The 17,897-nt window shown below is 38.4% G+C and overlaps 1 protein-coding gene across 1 annotated transcript in view; it reads left to right on the top strand.

Annotated features, from left to right (window-relative positions):
* PARG (poly(ADP-ribose) glycohydrolase) overlaps window positions 1-14,130 on the top strand; it is a 71,070-nt gene extending 56,940 nt beyond the window's left edge. The window contains exons 16-18 of the mRNA XM_068398809.1: window positions 4,065-4,170; window positions 9,760-9,888; window positions 10,661-14,130. Of these exons, the coding sequence (XP_068254910.1) occupies window positions 4,065-4,170; window positions 9,760-9,888; window positions 10,661-10,827 (402 nt within the window). The 3' untranslated portion in view covers window positions 10,828-14,130. The remainder of the gene's footprint in view (window positions 1-4,064; window positions 4,171-9,759; window positions 9,889-10,660) is intronic.
* The last annotated feature ends 3,767 nt before the right edge of the window (window positions 14,131-17,897 follow it).

The raw sequence follows: 17,897 nt of genomic DNA on the forward strand, positions 1-17,897 counted from the left end.
TATCCAAATTTCATTTATATTTTGTTAACTCTTCCCTGTCCTGCTTCTAAATTATGATTTTAAGTTCTCTTCCCATGATTGGCTCTGCTGAATCTTACTCAGCCCTGCAGTCAAGGTGGAGAAGGGGATGTCTCGGGTTTTAACATGGTGACAGTTCACAAATACGGTGCCACTTGCTTTTCTTCCACCTTTCTTGTTTGCTCTTGGGGTATTGCTGTATTACCTGGTAAAAGAGTTTATCTTTTCATATATTGATGTCTTCTTGAGATCATATCCAGCTGTTCATAAATCTATCTTTATTTGCACAACTGTAAGAGCTGTTGCAACTGAGTCTGTGTATGTACATGCCAGTTACAGCTTACAGTGATGGGGGTGTTCAGAAAACTGATAAATCAGGCCAGTTTTAGTCCTTTAAACAAACCTTTTAGACTGACATTCAGAAACAGCACACTTCCTACTAATAATTCTTACACATTATTAATCACTATCACTATGTATTCAAAGCAGTCAGTCCTTGACCTTACCCTACATTAGCTGTGTGTATACAAAACTGCACTGCTCCGATGGCTATGGTCCTTGACAGTCCTAGTGATCAAAGTTGCCACGCTGAAGAGCTCTTTGACAAGGGAAGCTGGAACTGCGGTGGGCATCTTCTTTCTCTCCCTTGCCCTCCCTAATTTGGGACTTTGTCCTTAAATAGGATATTTGAGTTTCTAGATGGTTCCCAGCCCTTGGTCTCTGCCGTGGACTATGTGCTGCATAATGTTTGGGAGCATGGGGTTACTTTCCCAGGCCATGGCAGGTGCTTTATCATGTTGCATGGCTGAGATTTTCATGTTATTTGTTTTTCTTCTTGTTTTTGCTGCTGCTTCTTTTCTTGAAGCTAAAGCAGTCCCAGCTTTGGGACTTTCCCAGCTCTTGAGGTTGTTCTTTTTCAATGACTAGTAACTGCCATCAGTGAGCTGTTCATAGTTCTAAGGCCTTAGCTTTCACCCTGTGCCAATGTTTTCAAGGCCTTTGCTGTTATCCCACGCATAAATTTTATCTCCTAACAAGAGATGCCTGGTATCAATCTCCAGTTCACATAGCAAATTCTCATAAGTTAATAAGAAGGCTAATGGGCCAGAATGAGGGCCTTGCGTGGCTAGTATAAGGCACAGGCAGTGAAAGGTCTGTGGCCTGTTACAGTAGTGGCAGTGCTGTTTTTACTGGGCAGTTGAGTACAAGAATGCTTATGCAGTTACACTGTATTAGTGTGCTTATATTTGGGTTCAAAACATGCTAACGATAAAAACCTGCTTAGTGTGCTTCTACGTCTATAGATGCAGCAGGCCTCTGCTTTAGCTAGGGTGTTAAATATAAGGGCACCATTGTTAAAGTCTTCTGCTTTCTGTAGCATAGGAGGGTATAGAATAATACAGGATGCATTTTCAATAAATTCCGGCATAGGGCAGTGTGTTCCTAATTTTCATCTGGAAAGGGAATATACCTGAAAGCTCATCTCTTTTTCTTTTTTTTTTCTTTTTTTTTTCCCCTCCTACTAGAAATGATGTACAGTGCTGAAGGACTAATTTAATTTAGCCGTAAAACCTTAGCATCTTGACTAAAGTAACATTCATCAGCTTGTTTCTTCATGGTTGGTAATTAAATTAGCCCTGAAGAAGACAGTAAACAAATTTTGTAAACGTCAGTGATATCTTAGTACAAAATTCAAATTACCTACTCTAGTGAATTTATGATCTTCCTACAATTTTCGATATTATTGATTGGGTTTGGATTTTTAAAATAAATTATGGTAGATCTGTGCAACTTTTATACAGTGTGTTGGTTTGGCTGATGTTTGATGAGGACTGATTGGTATTTAAAGAAAATTTTAAGCCTGAGTTAATTCTCTGTTTACTACAGCAAAAATGTCATTAAGTTTATTGGAGGTTCTATAATATTTTAACAAATGAAATATTTTTGAATGTACCGTGGTGTTTTTTTTTTCAGTTTGATTTAAAATTAATATTAACCTTAAGATTTTTCTGTGGGTGAAAACAAGTTGATGGAATAAGCTGCAACTCTATTTCTACTATGATTTAATAAATCAGGACTCGGTAAGCACAGAATATGCACACAGGCTTTGAAATATGAGTGTATTATGTATTAGTAGACACAGCTCAGCATTCAGAGGTTCTTTTGTTTGTCTGTTATTTCGTTAGACGTTAGGAAATGATTGAAACAACTTAAAGTGATTCTTCTTAGAACTTGTATTTTTTTAGATGCTAATATGATTTCTCCTTTATAAGATCCATTTGTCTTAAAGAACCAGATGTTCACTCTTGGTTGTTTTTCTCAAAAGGTAGCTCTCTGAGTCTGACCCTTGTTTCTGGTTTAACCCATACTCAGGAAACAAGGTTGACATCGTCTCAAGTTAGCTCTTCAGAATAAGAAAAAAAAATTCCTTGTATCTGATTTCAGCATTAAGGTTTGCAGATATATGTGCAAGAGATGTCACTGTTTCATCCTTGCTAGCCCCTTGAGATTATTGCTTAATATTCTCATTAGCAATAATTTTTCCAGTTGCAAGTTCTACTTTCCAGATCCTAAGGAACAACTGACTTATAATTGGGCTTGCAATCCCACTCATAAATGTCATTAAGCCTATTTTGATAGTCACCAATTAAAAAAAAGCTACGGCTTCATAGTTGGCAAGAAATGCTTCCCTAAGAATTACAGCATGCAGAACAGCTATGTTTCAAATGGTATTAACTGTGGGAACTATGTATAACAGTTTTATATGAAAACAGACCAATTATAAACATCACACAACTTCTAAATAATATGAGAGACCCTATATTTGAAGTTGTGTACCACTTAAAAACAGATTCATTTATGTAGTGCAAAAGGAACATCTGCTCTTCCCGTACGAAAGCAACTGCTTTAAAACTGCAGAGAAAGCTTTCATATTCCTGTATTCCTAGGTGAAACCTATTTAAAATATTAGTGCATTGTCTCTTTTTTTAAAGAAGTGATTAGTTTTATCTTTATCCTTTATTTGCTATGAAAAATCATAGGGGGGCACTTATATATTTTTATTGCTGCTGAAGTCCTTCCAAGTATTTGCTGACGTTGTGTATGACGAGAGAGTTTTTGTTCTCCATGTCCTGGTGAGTTGAGAAAAATATGCCCATTAAGTAAAAGCTGAAAAGAAAATGGCATCCTGTTGCAACAGCAATCCGTTCCCTCACTGGGAGGATGGAGTTTGAAGAACTATTGTCCACACAGCCAGAGTACTAGCTTGCTTGGCCCACTAGTTTTGTACAAACGTGCTTTGGACATTAAGCACACTAATAGCTCTGACTTGAAAGAGCTCAAGAAGCTGCATGCACCTGATGATGTGTAAGTGCTCCTTATGCAAACTCTGCATCATGGTACCCTGCTAAATTATAACTAACAGAAGTCTGAATTTGCAGCTTAGATCAGATTGGAGTGAAACCATGGGTACTTCAATCTGTACCAGATAATTGTACCAGAGCAATAAATTTTTGTACTCTTAACTTCCCAGAGATTTGTCCTTTTTTCTATACACTTGCCTTTACTCAAGATTTCTTAGTGAAATCACACTTTTTCCTCCTACCCTCATTTATTGTATTAGACCTGTATTCTGAGATGACATTTTGTATTTTACTTTCAGTTTTGAGGAATTTCAGTAATAGTGGACACAGCAGTTCAGCTGTCATGTATGCTAAATAGGCCAAAAAGCAACAAACACGATACAATTTACTGTTCAAGTTATTCTCTGCTCTGGCTCTCCTGAGAAGTTTCCTGTAGCTGTGATGAAATCCCTAGGAGTCTGCACCTGTACCTAATTTTTAAATTGGGTACAAATAATGCAAAATTCTTCTTGCATTAAATTCTTTAGTGATTGACCTTAAATTTAAAGGAAAACTAATGGTGTATTGAAGCAGTTTGAATTTGGTATTGCTAGAAGACAGTACTGAGTATTGTTACCTTATTGTTTGAAAATAACGCACCAGATTGCCTGTCAGCTTCATCTTCTGACTCTTGTCTGCCTGCAGGCCTACTGTGGCTTCTCTCGACCCAATGTTCCACCTCAAAATCTCTCTGCGATAGCCACAGGAAACTGGGGATGTGGTGCCTTTGGAGGGGACTCCCGATTAAAAGGTAAATTGTAGCCATTCATTAATGTCCAAATGAATCAAATCATTTAGATTTTTATTCTTGGCCTTTGTTGGTTTGGTTTGGTTTTGTTCAAATTAATACATTTGAGCCAAGAATTGGAATAATAGTTAAACTGTCCATAGAACTGGTTCACTAGCTTTCATCTTTAGGCCATGAGTAATGTGGCCTTAAACAATAAAAATGCATGTTGCTTTTATATGCTATTTTCACTTTAAAGTTTGAGGTAAGTGATGGTGGAATGCTGGGTTTACAAGGACCTGTAGCACTGAAACCTTCAAAAGCACAGACACGCAATATTAGTTCACAAAATAATATGTTAATTGCAGTTCTCAGTCATATAAATCAGTTGATCTTTCTGGAGCAGTCTTTTTAGGTTATGCCCAAAATTTGTATCTCTGCAAAGCTGTTTAAAGTACCTGGTAATTTGCAAGGCTTCGCAAACTTGCTGGCAGTGCTTAATGTTTAGTTTTGCTCCTTAATATATTGCTTTTTGCCAGAGAGGTTTCCAGCCACTCAGACATGCTTCTTTCTTCCCTGACTTGCCTGCTATATTACTCACTTTCTCATGTTCTATTTTTAATTCGAGTATTTATAATGCAGCAGATATCACATGCCTACATTCATTTAAGACTTTTTCCTATCAAGTCAAGAACTGATGGATCCTGACATTTAAGTTTATATCCTGATTCATATAGTTCTAAGTAGAAATTTACATTTTTGTTGTTTTCAAACATTTGGAGAGTATTTAAACTTTGCTTTTCTGAACAGCTTTAGGTAGTTACATTGAGACAAACAATCATCAGGCTACCAGCTTCATTAGTTTTCTTTCCTAATGTGTTTTGTTCATTGAGCATCTATTTTTTTTTCTCAATGCTCATTGATTTTCTGACAGTTGTTTTTTGATTTCCATTAGATAAAATGGGCTGCCAAGTGCAGATCATCCATATCTGAAGTAGTATTTACTGCAGGGTCTGATCATACTTGATTATGTTAGGAAGGTTGAATCATAGAATCACAGAATCGTTTTGGTTGGAAAGGACCTTTAAGATCATTGAGTCCCGCTGTTAACCTAACACTACCAAGTCTGCCACTAAACCATACCCCCAAGCACCACAACTACTTGTCTTTTAAATACCTCCAGGGATGGGGACTCAACCACTTCCCTGGACAGCCTGTTCCAATGTTTGACAACCCTTTTGGTGAAGAAATTTTTCCTGATATCCAATCTAAACCTCCCCTGATGCAACTTGAGGCTGTTTGTCTTGTCCTATCACTTGTTACCTAGGAGAACAGACCAACACCCGCCTCACTACAACCTGCTTTCAGGTAGTTGTAGAGAGCAATAAATGCTTTGATTTGCATAAGGCCTCCTCTTGGATCTGAACTGTAATATCCCATTATTTTTTTAAATGTATGGGTTTCTGATAAAAATATGGCTCGTCTGATCTAAGCCATTATTTGTTCAACACTGGATGTGGCTTTCAGAATAGGGATTGCTCACTGCAATGCTTTACTTCCTCTCCCCATCGGTCAGAGCTCAAAACTGAAGCATGCTTACGAAGACCTCCAGAGCTGACTCCATTGGTGAGGTAACCCATAAGAAAAGTCTTTGATATAGACAAAGAAATAAGCCATGAGATGTGGTGCTTTGTAACTTGGATATGAACTCCAGGCAGAACAAGAGCATGTAAAGACTTGAACATTCTCTCAGTTTTATTTTAACTTAATATTTTAGTTTGAGCTTTCATTTATGTAACTTTTCCTCTGGTTTTGGATCAACTTTATTTTTTTTCCAAAGTCTGCGAGAATTAACACTTAACAGCAAGTTAACAGCACTGCTGCTGTTACAAAAAGTTCCTCTAAATCTATGTGTGTACTCTCCAGTCTTCTCCTGTTTTTTTGGCAGACCTTACAAAGAATGACATTGACTTAATTTGCACTTAAGTTACTCTTTTTGTAAACTCAGCTTAATTTCTTAGTTGACTCTGAAAAATCAATACTTAATAAAGAGAATTAAATGACAGTGATGTGCTGTGGGATATGGAGCTAGTCGTTTAGTATGTGATGTTTTTCTCTGAGTTGACTAGAAACAAGCTGGCTTGATTCTTTTTTTTGTAAACGGTGAGCTACAAAAAGAGTATAGTCATCTGTCGTGTGTATTTTTGTCAGAAAAGAGTTGCATTTGATGTGTGATAACCAAATGAAGTCTGTTCTAGTTCACAGATACTCCCTGCACAGTCTTAAGTGCTAAAGGTGTTTCTCCCTTTTGTTCTAAAATGCTATATAGGATTATTCTGAACTGCCAATTCTCTCAATGGTTTCACTTCATTATACGGAAACTTCTTACACTGGGGAACAATCTTTTACACTCCATAGGGAGTCATAAATTCTTCATTTCGGAATACGTTTTAGAAAACTGAGATTATCAGTATCACCATTTCCCTGAACCTAGATAAATATCTTTTGTTGACTACACAGGCTTGACAGTGCATTGCAATGACAAAATCATTTTCATAGTGTAAAATCTTGCTTTTTCATTTAACGTTTTTAAATATACACCCTTGTCCTTTCAGCAGCAGTATCTGGTTCTGTAATAGAGACTTCAGAACCACCAAAGTATTTGATGTAATTGGACATAACTGGCTAAGCACCATAATGCTTTATGATATTTTATAATAATTTTTTTTTTTGTCTTGAATTAAAGGAACATGATTGTGTATAAAACACGGTTTCAGTCAAGGGCACAGATGATGTGAAAACTGAAGTCTTCTTAAGGGAAGAAAAAAATAATCTGGCTTTATAAATTAAAGACCTGGTACATAAACAAGACAGATTCCTGCTAAGTTAGGGATATTTCCACTTAAGACTTTCAATACCGGAAAAAGTATGTTTATATAAATGGGAGAAGTTGGAAGATCTTGTCTTGCCTTTCAAACCAGAGGATAATTTAATAATTACTAGCTGCAGTGCCTCTGTGCAACTGTCTCAAGATGGCAAAAATGTTTTATTGAAAATGCAAAGGAGATGATCTGATGAGGCATCTCATAAATACATAAATTTAACTTTTAAAAATTGTGAGAAAGTACTGTTTAGCTGAACTGGTGTTCTTATTCATCTGAGAAAATAAAGCTCAATAGGAAGACTGCTGTCAGCTTTCAAAAGACCCGTGTAAGATTAGTGGAAGGGAGTGAAAAGCATGCATCTTGCCTCATGTAAATGTGTGTGATAGTGAGGCGCTACCGTGATAGTACTGCAGTTCTGAACTTACACAATAGACAATGACACAAGGAGTATTGGGTGTTTCACCTGGTGTAGCATTGCTACGCCTGCACTAGTGGAGTTCCGCTCTGCTTGCCCCTGCTCTGTCTCTGGTGCCACTTTCCTCACACCAATCTCTGGCTGCGCTGCCACAATGGCACCGCAGTAGGGGAGTCCCTGGTGATAATATCCTTTCCTCTGGATAAAAGGGACTGAACGTGTAGGGCCTGTGAGGATAGCTGGGTCCCCAGAGGGGTTTGTATTATGCTTCTGCCACCCTCGCTGGGTGGTAGAAGGAGGCACGTCAGCACAGCCATTCCTTCAGGTGCCAGTCCAGAAGAGTTAAAATGGGATCACAGCAGGTGGGTGCAAGGTGCAAGAGACCCCAAATCCCTCCAGTTCCCTGTACCACAGGCTCTATTGCTTTTCCTGTGATGCTCCTTTCTGTATCAGTAGCATGGAAATTTGACATGCTATTGTATATCATTAACGCCCAGAAGATTGCAAAGCCTGATACTTGACAGAAATTTTGACCCTCATTTCATAAGATTAATAGCAATTCAAAATAAACAGTAGCATATTTTTAGTATCTTCTGTGAAGTGAAACTGCATTGTTTGTTTGGAATGAATAATAAGATTCATTAGGTTCTGTTCCCCTATGCAAGCTAGTTAATTAGACCCTTTAAAAGCTGAACTACTGAAGCTTTACCAAATCCACAGCTGGTTCAGTAGTTTAATTAAAATATCATTCCCAGATTGAGATTGATTTCACATGTGAATCATGTAATTTATAATTTTAGCTATGGGTTTACAAGAGTGTTTTTTGATTAAGGAATGCAGTATTTTATTAGGTCTCTTTAAAAATGCGGAAGATTCTTGAGCTGAGCTATGAACAGCTTTCTATTTAGTTTCCACTAGCAGGTGGTAATGCAGTATGTATGCTATTTTATTTAAAATTAATCTTTACAAAGACAATATTAATCACATTTTAATTAACTTTACTTACTGGATAGAAAAGGAAAGAATTAATATCAGAACTGTACCCATAGGCTCTGAAATAAGACAAGCCACAACAGATTAAATAGTTGCTGGGGTCCATTATTTGGCCTGTTGTAACATTGCCTGAAATGAAGGTGTGATTGATTGCATGCATCTGTGACACTCCAGCCTCGCGGTGCTGGTTGGTGAAAAAGCTGCGCTCTTGTCATAGTTTGGTGCTACCTAAAAGAGTCCTGGTTTTTCTTCTCCACTTCCCTGTTCTTGGCTGTATGGTCTGGTGTCCTCCCTTGCATCAGCTCTGGCTCTTAGCAAACCCTTCACTCAGCCAATTCCACTGCTAACCCAGCAGAGAACAGTTAGCTTTTATTCTTTTGTCGTATAACTTCTCTGCCACGTTGGCGAATGAAATTGGCCGAGATGTCTGATGAGCACCTGAGAGCTGCAGAAGAGTCAGGAGGTGGGTGAGAAGGGAGAAAATGTGTCTGGACCAGAGCCACTTTCTCCAGTTGCAGTGGGTCATTAGCTTGGCTCAGCTGGACCATTGATCAATACCCCAGATGATTTCTCAAGATGATTCTTCAAAAATCTGTTTCCAAGTTAGGGAACATTCTTCTTTCTTTTCCATATAGAAAAAAAAAGTCTATTTTGTAATGTTAGCTGTTGACAGAACTTGGGGTGCAGCTGGTCCAGTGAGTTTGACATAAAGCTGGAAGTTAAATAACCTGAATGGCATTCCTGGCGTCGCCACTCACTTTTTATAGGTCAGAACAAGCATCATATTCCATGCTGCATACGTCTATTGTAGGTAAGATGGACTCCTTAAATTGCACAGTAAGAGGCTGCAGAACCGTAGATCTCCTCTTGTGAGCTAAAAGTTGGGTCAGCTGCTGCTTTGTGTAGCTTACCTAGTGAAAAGGCTGGCTCCATTGCTTCTGAAGGGTGGCAGAGAATGGAAATTGTGATGTCCTAATGGATGCTTTTTATTGGATAACTAATGGCTGCATGCTGCTTGGGGCAGACACAGACCAAAAATACCCCTTTGATTTTTAAGCACATTGTTTATCTGGAAAGTCAGGGTGGTTGTCACTAGTGACTCCAGCAGAATACTTCAACGCTCTGAGCTGCAGTGCCCAGTATTCTTTACTTTGTTTTAAAAGTGGAAGTAATAGTTACCTACCCATTGTTCAGATCGCTTTGCAGCGTTCACCTGGAGGTGGGTGGTATCATTATTTGCTGTAAGCTTAGGCTGTGTTTTTCCCTTCAGCAAATTGTTTTATCCTGTATTCATGTGTGTAATCTTTTTTGTTGTTTCAGCCTTAATACAGATAATGGCAGCTGCTGAGGCTGGACGTGATGTTGTTTATTTTACCTTTGGAGATGTGGAGCTGATGCGGGATATTTACAGCATGCACGCTTTTCTCTGTGAGAAGGGCCAAACCATTGGTGAGCATAAAGAACTCTCTTCCTGGGGCAAAAAGACTTAATCGTATCTATAAGTGGAAATTATTCAATAAGAATTATTGTCATCAAGTCCTGAACACAAGCAAATGGCTCTTGGTTTATTTGTACCTGTTTCCAGAGTGGGGAACTCTTCTGATTCGGGTTCAGCTGTGCAGTGTTAATCTGTTAGAAGGCTTCTAGAATACTTTTCTAATTCACTTGGGAGTTACACTCCAGAATTTGGAAAATACAGATACATGTGATAGAAGGTTTGCAAAAGTTTTTAATATAACCAAAATGCTTTAAAAAGGGAAAATCTGCTTACACATTCTTGATGTAGATTTGTCTTATAGTGGTTCTGGCTTGATCCTGCAAGATGTGGTCAGATATGTTACCCAGTAGCAATACAAGAAAAGCAGTATATCCTTTGCCCCACTGTAATTGTGAAATGTGTTTAATTTTTGGGACAGAAGCACAAAACTAGGTAACTGGCAATACGTTTGTAAGGAATACGTGTGCAAGCCTAATGTTCGGATAGCCTGGGCAGAAAACTCAGCAGAAAGTTGAGGGAGCCCACCCTGTGTTGTGAACAAACTTGGGAACAGTTGCATTCCACTTACACAGTTGTCTACCTCCTCTTTGACTGCTCATTTAAAGAGATGTTCCTAGCCACTATCTTGCTACGAGTGTGCATTTCTAGTCTTCATTTGCAGTAACACATTCTTCATATGGCATGATCTTACATGGTTTTTAATTATTTCTTTTTATTTTTAAGGGGACATTTATAGGCTGTTACTGAGATATTACAATGAAGAATGCAGAAGCTGTTCTACTTCAGGACCAGATGTCAAGCTGTACTCTTTCATATACACCACCATTGAGTCCTATGCAGATTCTACTGATGATGATGATGAAGAAAAAGGATTGTGCTTTGAGGATTGAAATAAACGTATTTGATCAGAATATTGTTCATCTCCTCCCACTGGTATATTGTGTGAATTGCTGGGTATAATGTATGAATTGGCTTAACTTAATATGTATTTGCATTGGTAGTTATGTAAAACAAAACAACCCCACCTTTGAGAGGTGAGATTTTTTTGTTTTACAGTTTCATACATGAAAACTTTGTTCATGTGTGTACAGAAAAGATTTCTTTGATAAATCTGGTTTGCATTATACCTAGTTAAGCAGGATATTTGGTACACATTTGTATTTCAGTCAAGAGATGCTGAAAGACTTCAGAAGATATCTCTGCACTCCTTTGCCTTGATTTTTCAGAGATCTTACTAGATTTCTCGTGTAAGCTTAGTGCCGGAGTACAGGCAGCCATGGAACTCCTGGGATGATTTTACAGAGAAGCGTTGTAATGGGCGTTCTTACTGAAAATTGTCATAATTTGAATTACCTCCTTAAGACTGCCATGGTACCTTCATTGTTCTTACCAACTTTTTCATTCATTTAACTTAAAAGGTCCTGTTTTAACTATTTTTTTTTTTATAAATGGTTAAAAATGGAAAGATTCTGGAGGAGCTATAATGCATTTCACAACTGCATTGTCTTTATCGAATCAGACATAAGAGTTAGTATGAAGAAGTAAAGAAAAAATAAAGTATGGGAGGGTGGGAAAATGAGAAATGTGACCAAAGTTAGAAGCAGAAGGAAACATTTTCACGTGAAACTCTTCAACACCATTTTGTTGGTGCTATCTGGTCCAACATTGAACAAGGTCTCAGCCATGTTAGTATATTTGAAGTTTCTCAAGGTTCACTGTTGCTGGCGTTATCATTTGAGTTAAGGTCTGCCAGTTGTGTTTATTTTGTCATATCAGTTCTCCTTTATCATGATATGCATATAGGGATAATGTGAGTGAGGAAATGGAAATCACTTACATATCAGTGGGAGGAAAGTCTGCAGGCTACAGATAAGAACATGAGGTCTTGTTAGGAGTTGGCGCCTGTGTCCTTTTATGCATGGGATCGATAGCAATGAACAGAGGGCTAAAGATGTGAAAAAGCTGTGCTATTGCTGTATCTCTTTGAATACCAAATTAGTGTTGCTGTAGTACATTAATAGTTTACACAAAACTGCAGATACATCTGTGATAAAACTTTTCCAGGTCTATGTACAGGGCTGTTCCAGTGAAACGTTTGTCTATTAGTAGTTTAAACCAAGTTTAAGCCCAAATTGCTAAGTTTAGCCTCTTCTGTGTTAGATTTTCTGGTCTGTCATGGTGGCTATTACCACCGTGTTACCACCAGTTTAGCAATACAGGTAAAAACCGCAGCAGGAAATGTAGTGAGATAAGGCTCTAGTATCAACAAATCCTTTCGGCTGATGTTGGATAAAACCTCTCCAAGCTTGAAATACAACATGCTGGAAGCTGTTGCAGTCTGGCTTACAGTAAAGCATTCTCTGCTTGAGCTGCTCTGGTGGAAACAATATCAATGAGTTTGGGTCATTTATAAACACCTTCAGAGTGCTGCACCCTTGCATTAATGCGAAGTGAGCAGCTTGGAAGCGTGTTGCTTGGAAGGTGATAGTCACAGCAGTTTAAGGGTTTCTTCCTGTTCTTCCCACCAGCTGTAGTTTTCTGCAGCCTCATCCATTATAAGGAAAAGATTTGGGCTAGAATTTCTGGCCTTTTACTGTGTTTGCCAGTTGTGTCGTCAGAGTTAGCAGAAATCTTTTCTCCTGCTCCTGGTGTTTCAGTGTTGGCTCAGATTCTGGCAATAGGAATAACAGTGTTTAATAATAAGCTTTTATTTGGGCATTTAGGTTCAATTGTGATAGTGCTTCTGGATGCATTGCCAATGATAAGTGTACCCTGTTAATTAAGTGATGGAAAATCGGTGCTATCTGCCAAACCTTCTTCACCTTACTACTCAGGATTTCCTATAGAAAAGATGAACAGAATTTGCTCCTGAACAATTGGAAGAAAATACAGAAAAAATCTTTAGGTGACTAGATATGACCTCCCCTTGGTTGTAAATAAATACATCTTTCTTAGTGCAATATTAATGCCATTGTGAGGGGAAGGAATTTTTCAGGTATGAAAAATGTACCAAAATAAGATGGCATAAAGTTCTACTTCAACTCTAGAAACAGACAAAATATATTTAACTTTGGAAGGATTCTCTGAAGATCATATTATAGTGTATCCAGTTAAGAGAGTTCCTGCTGTGTCAGGTGTTTCCAGGATAATCCTAGTCATTTTATGCAGTCTGTGTTTTCATTAACAGAATTTTCTAATATGGGTATTTGAGATCATTCTTTAGGATATGTGTCCCATACAATTTTTTTCCCTCTGTGAAATATGGTTGTATGGACAGGAGAAAAGGAAAATAACAACTCATTTTCTGTTTAATGTGTCATCTGAGTAAGACTGATATATCCTGCTTTCTACTGCATGTCCCTGATCCTGTAAAGGGCAATGTTGTAAGAACACTTTGAATATGACTTTGATCACAGACAAGCTGAAGATTATATTTTTCTTGGTTGTTTTGGGTTTTTTTTTTTTAAGCAAAATAGCACAGAGTTAACAAATGAACAGTGGTATTACATTCCCGTGACTTTCTCATTCAAAAAGAGCTAAACTGCCCAGATTGCTGCATGTGGAAGCAGGAGGTTTGCATCAGCCCAATACGTGCTCTGCATCTTTCTTTCTTTTTCCCTCCACCCACCGCTCTCCATTTCTAAACTACCTGAAATGTTTTCTTTAGCTAGAGATGCCTTTTGGTGCTGTTTGAAGTAGCATGGAATGGAGGTGCTGGTGATCTCTCTGTGCAGCCTAGTAAGCTTCAGTTTCACTCTTCTAGAAACCTGTTTATGCAGTATTCTATTTTTTGGGGGTTTTTATTACTTTAGGGATGTTTGCTATATGATTTCAAATAAAAATAAACTTCCTACCCAAACTTTTGTTTTATACTTTTTAGTAGCTAAATTGAACGCTTAATACAAAACAACAACAGGCAGTCATGTAGACTGCAGTGTTGCCTCATAGTCAAGTTTGGTGTCGGAGCACTTCTGTTGTTTTACAGCTCTTGCACCTAAATTCCTCAGTTTTGAGGTGTTCTTATCTAATGATGAGTACTCATTACTGTATATATTAATTTATAAACTGGTGAAGTGTTCCAGACATTCTTCTAAACTTAGTTTATGCACCGTTATATTATATTGATTTTTCTGGATCTGTATGCTAATGTTTACATGATTTTGTAGGAATAAGATTAAAAAATTCTGACTGAAGCAATACTGTGTGTTTTGTCTCGTAATATACTTTTCAGGACAGAGAAATTCCAGCATATTTGAATGTACGTGGCACAATACTACAGATAGTCCTAGCAGTAAACTTAATAATTCCAGTGTTTTGAGACATTAAAATATAGCCAAGTAATTTATTCTTATGTACAATACTGTAGCAGTTGGTCCCGTCTGCATAGCAATGTAAAAAGGAAGTAACTACTGTAAATTGGAGGGGTGTTAGCATGATTGTGAGATTTCATACGTGTGTATGGCCACATGCAGATATTTTGATGTTAATTCCCAATTTGCTTTTGGTAAGCAAGTAAGTGTTAGATTATTCTTTGAACTTCATGAAGGAACTATAACTAAATAAAAGCAAATAAACCCCTAAAAAGATAGAAATAATTAACATGTTGCACAAACGTTTGCATGGTTTGTAAAAGCGGGACTGGCATCCTCCTAAATGAAAATATTTAGAACTGTTTTTCAAAAATCTTTTTTAAGTCAGTAAGGAACTCTGGTTTTTAGCATTACAGAAAAGTAGGATAAAATATAATTTCTGATTGCTCCTAAGGTTGTAGATGTAGCTGAGCCTATTAAAGTTTGCAGTGTTAACGCCAAAGGATTTAGTTTGTAGTACAGCAGTGACAGTAAGGAAGATGCTGGCCAGCAGATACGTCTGCCGAAGCAGGAGTGAGCAGCTTGGTTGTGGCGGGGCAGGGGTGCCCTGGGCAACATGTGCTCTGGCTGCTGCAGGCTAGGTCTCAGTTCTTCCTCAAGCATGGTTTGTCATTCCTGGTTTTAGATTTAATTCTTTTCATGTAAATGGCCAAAATTCTATCATCCTCTATAAGAGGCGTTTGGCTGAGTGTTGGATAATGTGGAGCTGACGGACTTCTGGTAGCGTGATGACTGGTGGTGGGGAAGCAGGAGAAGGTGCTCGCACTCTGCTGCTGCAGTGGGGAAGCAGCTGCCGGTCTCTCCTGTCCCAAGCTGTCACTGATCTAACTATAATCAGCAAACGCCCTCAGGAATATGCTTTATTAATTCTTAAAAGCAGCTGGAGCCTGTGGAGATACCTCCTTAGGGATAAAGCTCAGTTGCAAGGGCTGCTTCCCCATGGACTTCTCCCATTTTTCTCCATTGCAAACCATGGGCTTCTCACTTATGTCAGTACTTGGACAGAGGAGTCCCAGACAACTGGATTTCACAACTTTTGACATTTACATTCCAAACAGCCTGCATCCTATCAGCCTAAGCAGCTTTCTATGACAGAAGGACGGACAGATGGATGTTAGACCTTGGGATGCCAAAAGCTGTTATAAATCCTATGAGTTCACGGATGTATTTGTGTGTTAGCCAGTATAGGGTGATGCAATATTTGCTCTGCATGGATGACTGGGGTTTTTTCCTTTTCTTTTTTAAAAATCAGCAGGAAGTCTCCTTTTGCTATTTTGTGCTACATTTTTGACAAGACTGAGAACATCCATAAAATCATGGAAACTGCAAGATGCTACAGCTGCCTGAAGTAGTTGGTGTTTTTTTAACTAAGGATTGAGTATTTATGATCTTGTTTTGTGCTAACAGTGTTTCGTGCTCGTTTATCATTGCTTAAGTGAGTGTGACCTGGAAGCTGCCTAGGAGGTATCTGTCACAGATAGCTCGGTTACAGCAATACCATCAATTTCTGCTTAACCGAGCTGCCAGCCGGGGTTACATTACGTGATTCTGGTAAGTGGCACCTGGTACACAGTTCAAGGAAGTGCTGGTACGTTCCAAGTCCTCTTGGTAATGCTGTGGTACGCTGTTAGGATGTTTGCGGATATGCATGTGCTGTGCTATGCTTGCTGGCTGGTTGATAAACATATTGTAGAAGCTTAAAGAAGCTGTCACAAACTACAGGGAGTGCGGATCATTAATGTGTAGTTAATCAGCTGTAAATCTACCAAGCAGAGGACAGTGAAACCTGCACACACCAGAGAGGGAGATTGCACTATCTTTATGATCTGACTGTGCTTGCTGCCTGGCTGGTATCCACAGTTCACGCACCTCAGCCTTTACAGTCAGCTCTTCTCTAGATCAGATGGAAAATGGATTGCACTGAAAATCCTTTCCATAGCTTATGTGCTTAACAACAATGAGGAAAAGACAGGTTTTTAAGTTTTGTTTTCTTTTTTTTAATGGTAAATTGAACAGGTGATATTAAAAATGGGAGATTTGTTCCCCATTTTTATACCTCTCTGAGTATCAAAGAGGACCACTTTGATGTTCAAGTTTTCAGTGCAATGGAATACAACGAGGGAATTTCTTCACTGGATGTAAAATGGTAAAAGCATGCCTGATGAGGTAAAGATTACTGAAAAGCCCCAGCTCCTCTTTCTGCCCAGGTGGTAAATGTTGGTTTGTGTAAATGTCCTCTTGGAGAATTCATGTAACATGCAGGTAACTCTCTACCCATACAGAACTTTCCACAGACACTTTGTCTACCCTGTTCTCAGTTATATTCACCTGGAAGGCCCAGTTCAGTGACAGCTTTTTTTTATTCTTTAAAGAGATGCCTTCTGCAACTGCTTGGAATTCTTATACCTACTATAGCTGCTTCCTTTTGCAATTAATATATCAATGTGAGATACACAAATGTTGAACTTAGTCTGAAGGCTATTTCTGTAGGAAGGCAGTTAGGACAAATTACAAAGAGTTTGTTTTAATGTATCCTCATATCATCACTTTTTAAATACGTCTGACCGTAGCTAAAGCTACGACCGTAAGCTCTGACCGTAGCTGTGATTCTGTGATTCTGTAAAGGTTAAAGGCGTTACTGGTATTTTTGCCTGGAAGTACCATGCTTGCTAGCTTTTGTGTAAACTGTAATTTAAATTAGGAACAACCTCTGGAGCGTATGAGAAATTAAACCTCTAAGTCCTGGCTAGGGGTGCTCTGTAATGGCTATTGAGCATCTGACACCTCCTTTTCAGGGTGGAGGAGTGTGTTAAGAGGCAAGAGGGGAAAGCTGCAATCTTCTTGCTCAAAGACAGTGTTTTCACCTTTCTTTTCCACTCACTTTATGGAGAGAGATAGAAAATTATTTTGATTGTTGGGGAACAGTTATGTTTATTCTCAGAAATCGCTAATAGTACCTGTTAAAAGCAAAACAAACCAGGAAAACAAAGGCAGAATCAGGGGTAAACGTCAATGTTTTCAGATTTATTACAGGAATCTGCTATAGTCATGCTCTCCAAATATAATGCTTAGATTCTCTCAGCAATCATCATCAAGACCAGTTATAGGGGAGGGGTTTTTTTTCTGATTAGCCTTTACTTTCCAAGTTTGCAGGTCTTTGCAAGAAGGCAGAAAACACTTTAGGGAGACAATTGATTTTTGTTTCTGCATTCCCGTTTGCTAGGTTGCCATCTCCCACATGTTGGTGTCCAAGAAGAAACACCTGTGTAGGTTTCCTTAGGTACCTGTTTGATTAATGTTTTTCATTTGTGAAAGACTGTCCTGACTGGATGCTGGTAGTAGTCTTGCTTTGCTTACAGGGGGGAGAAAAAAGGTGGTGTTTTTCTGAAAACAGTAATGTGAGCTCTGACTGTGTCTGGGTAAGTCGTGTTCATTTTGGAGCTGAGTGGGGAAATGACAAGCGTAAGCACCTTACATGGCCGGAATGTTGCAACTTTAGAATTGGGAATAAGAAATTAATAGAAAATTTTCTCCAAGCTGCCTCATTAGGTCAAGTTGTTTTGCTTTGTGTACCTGGAACATCAGAAAGT

The sequence above is a fragment of the Nyctibius grandis genome, chromosome 4 (genome assembly GCF_013368605.1).
Source record: "Nyctibius grandis isolate bNycGra1 chromosome 4, bNycGra1.pri, whole genome shotgun sequence".
NCBI lineage: Eukaryota > Metazoa > Chordata > Aves > Nyctibiiformes > Nyctibiidae > Nyctibius > Nyctibius grandis.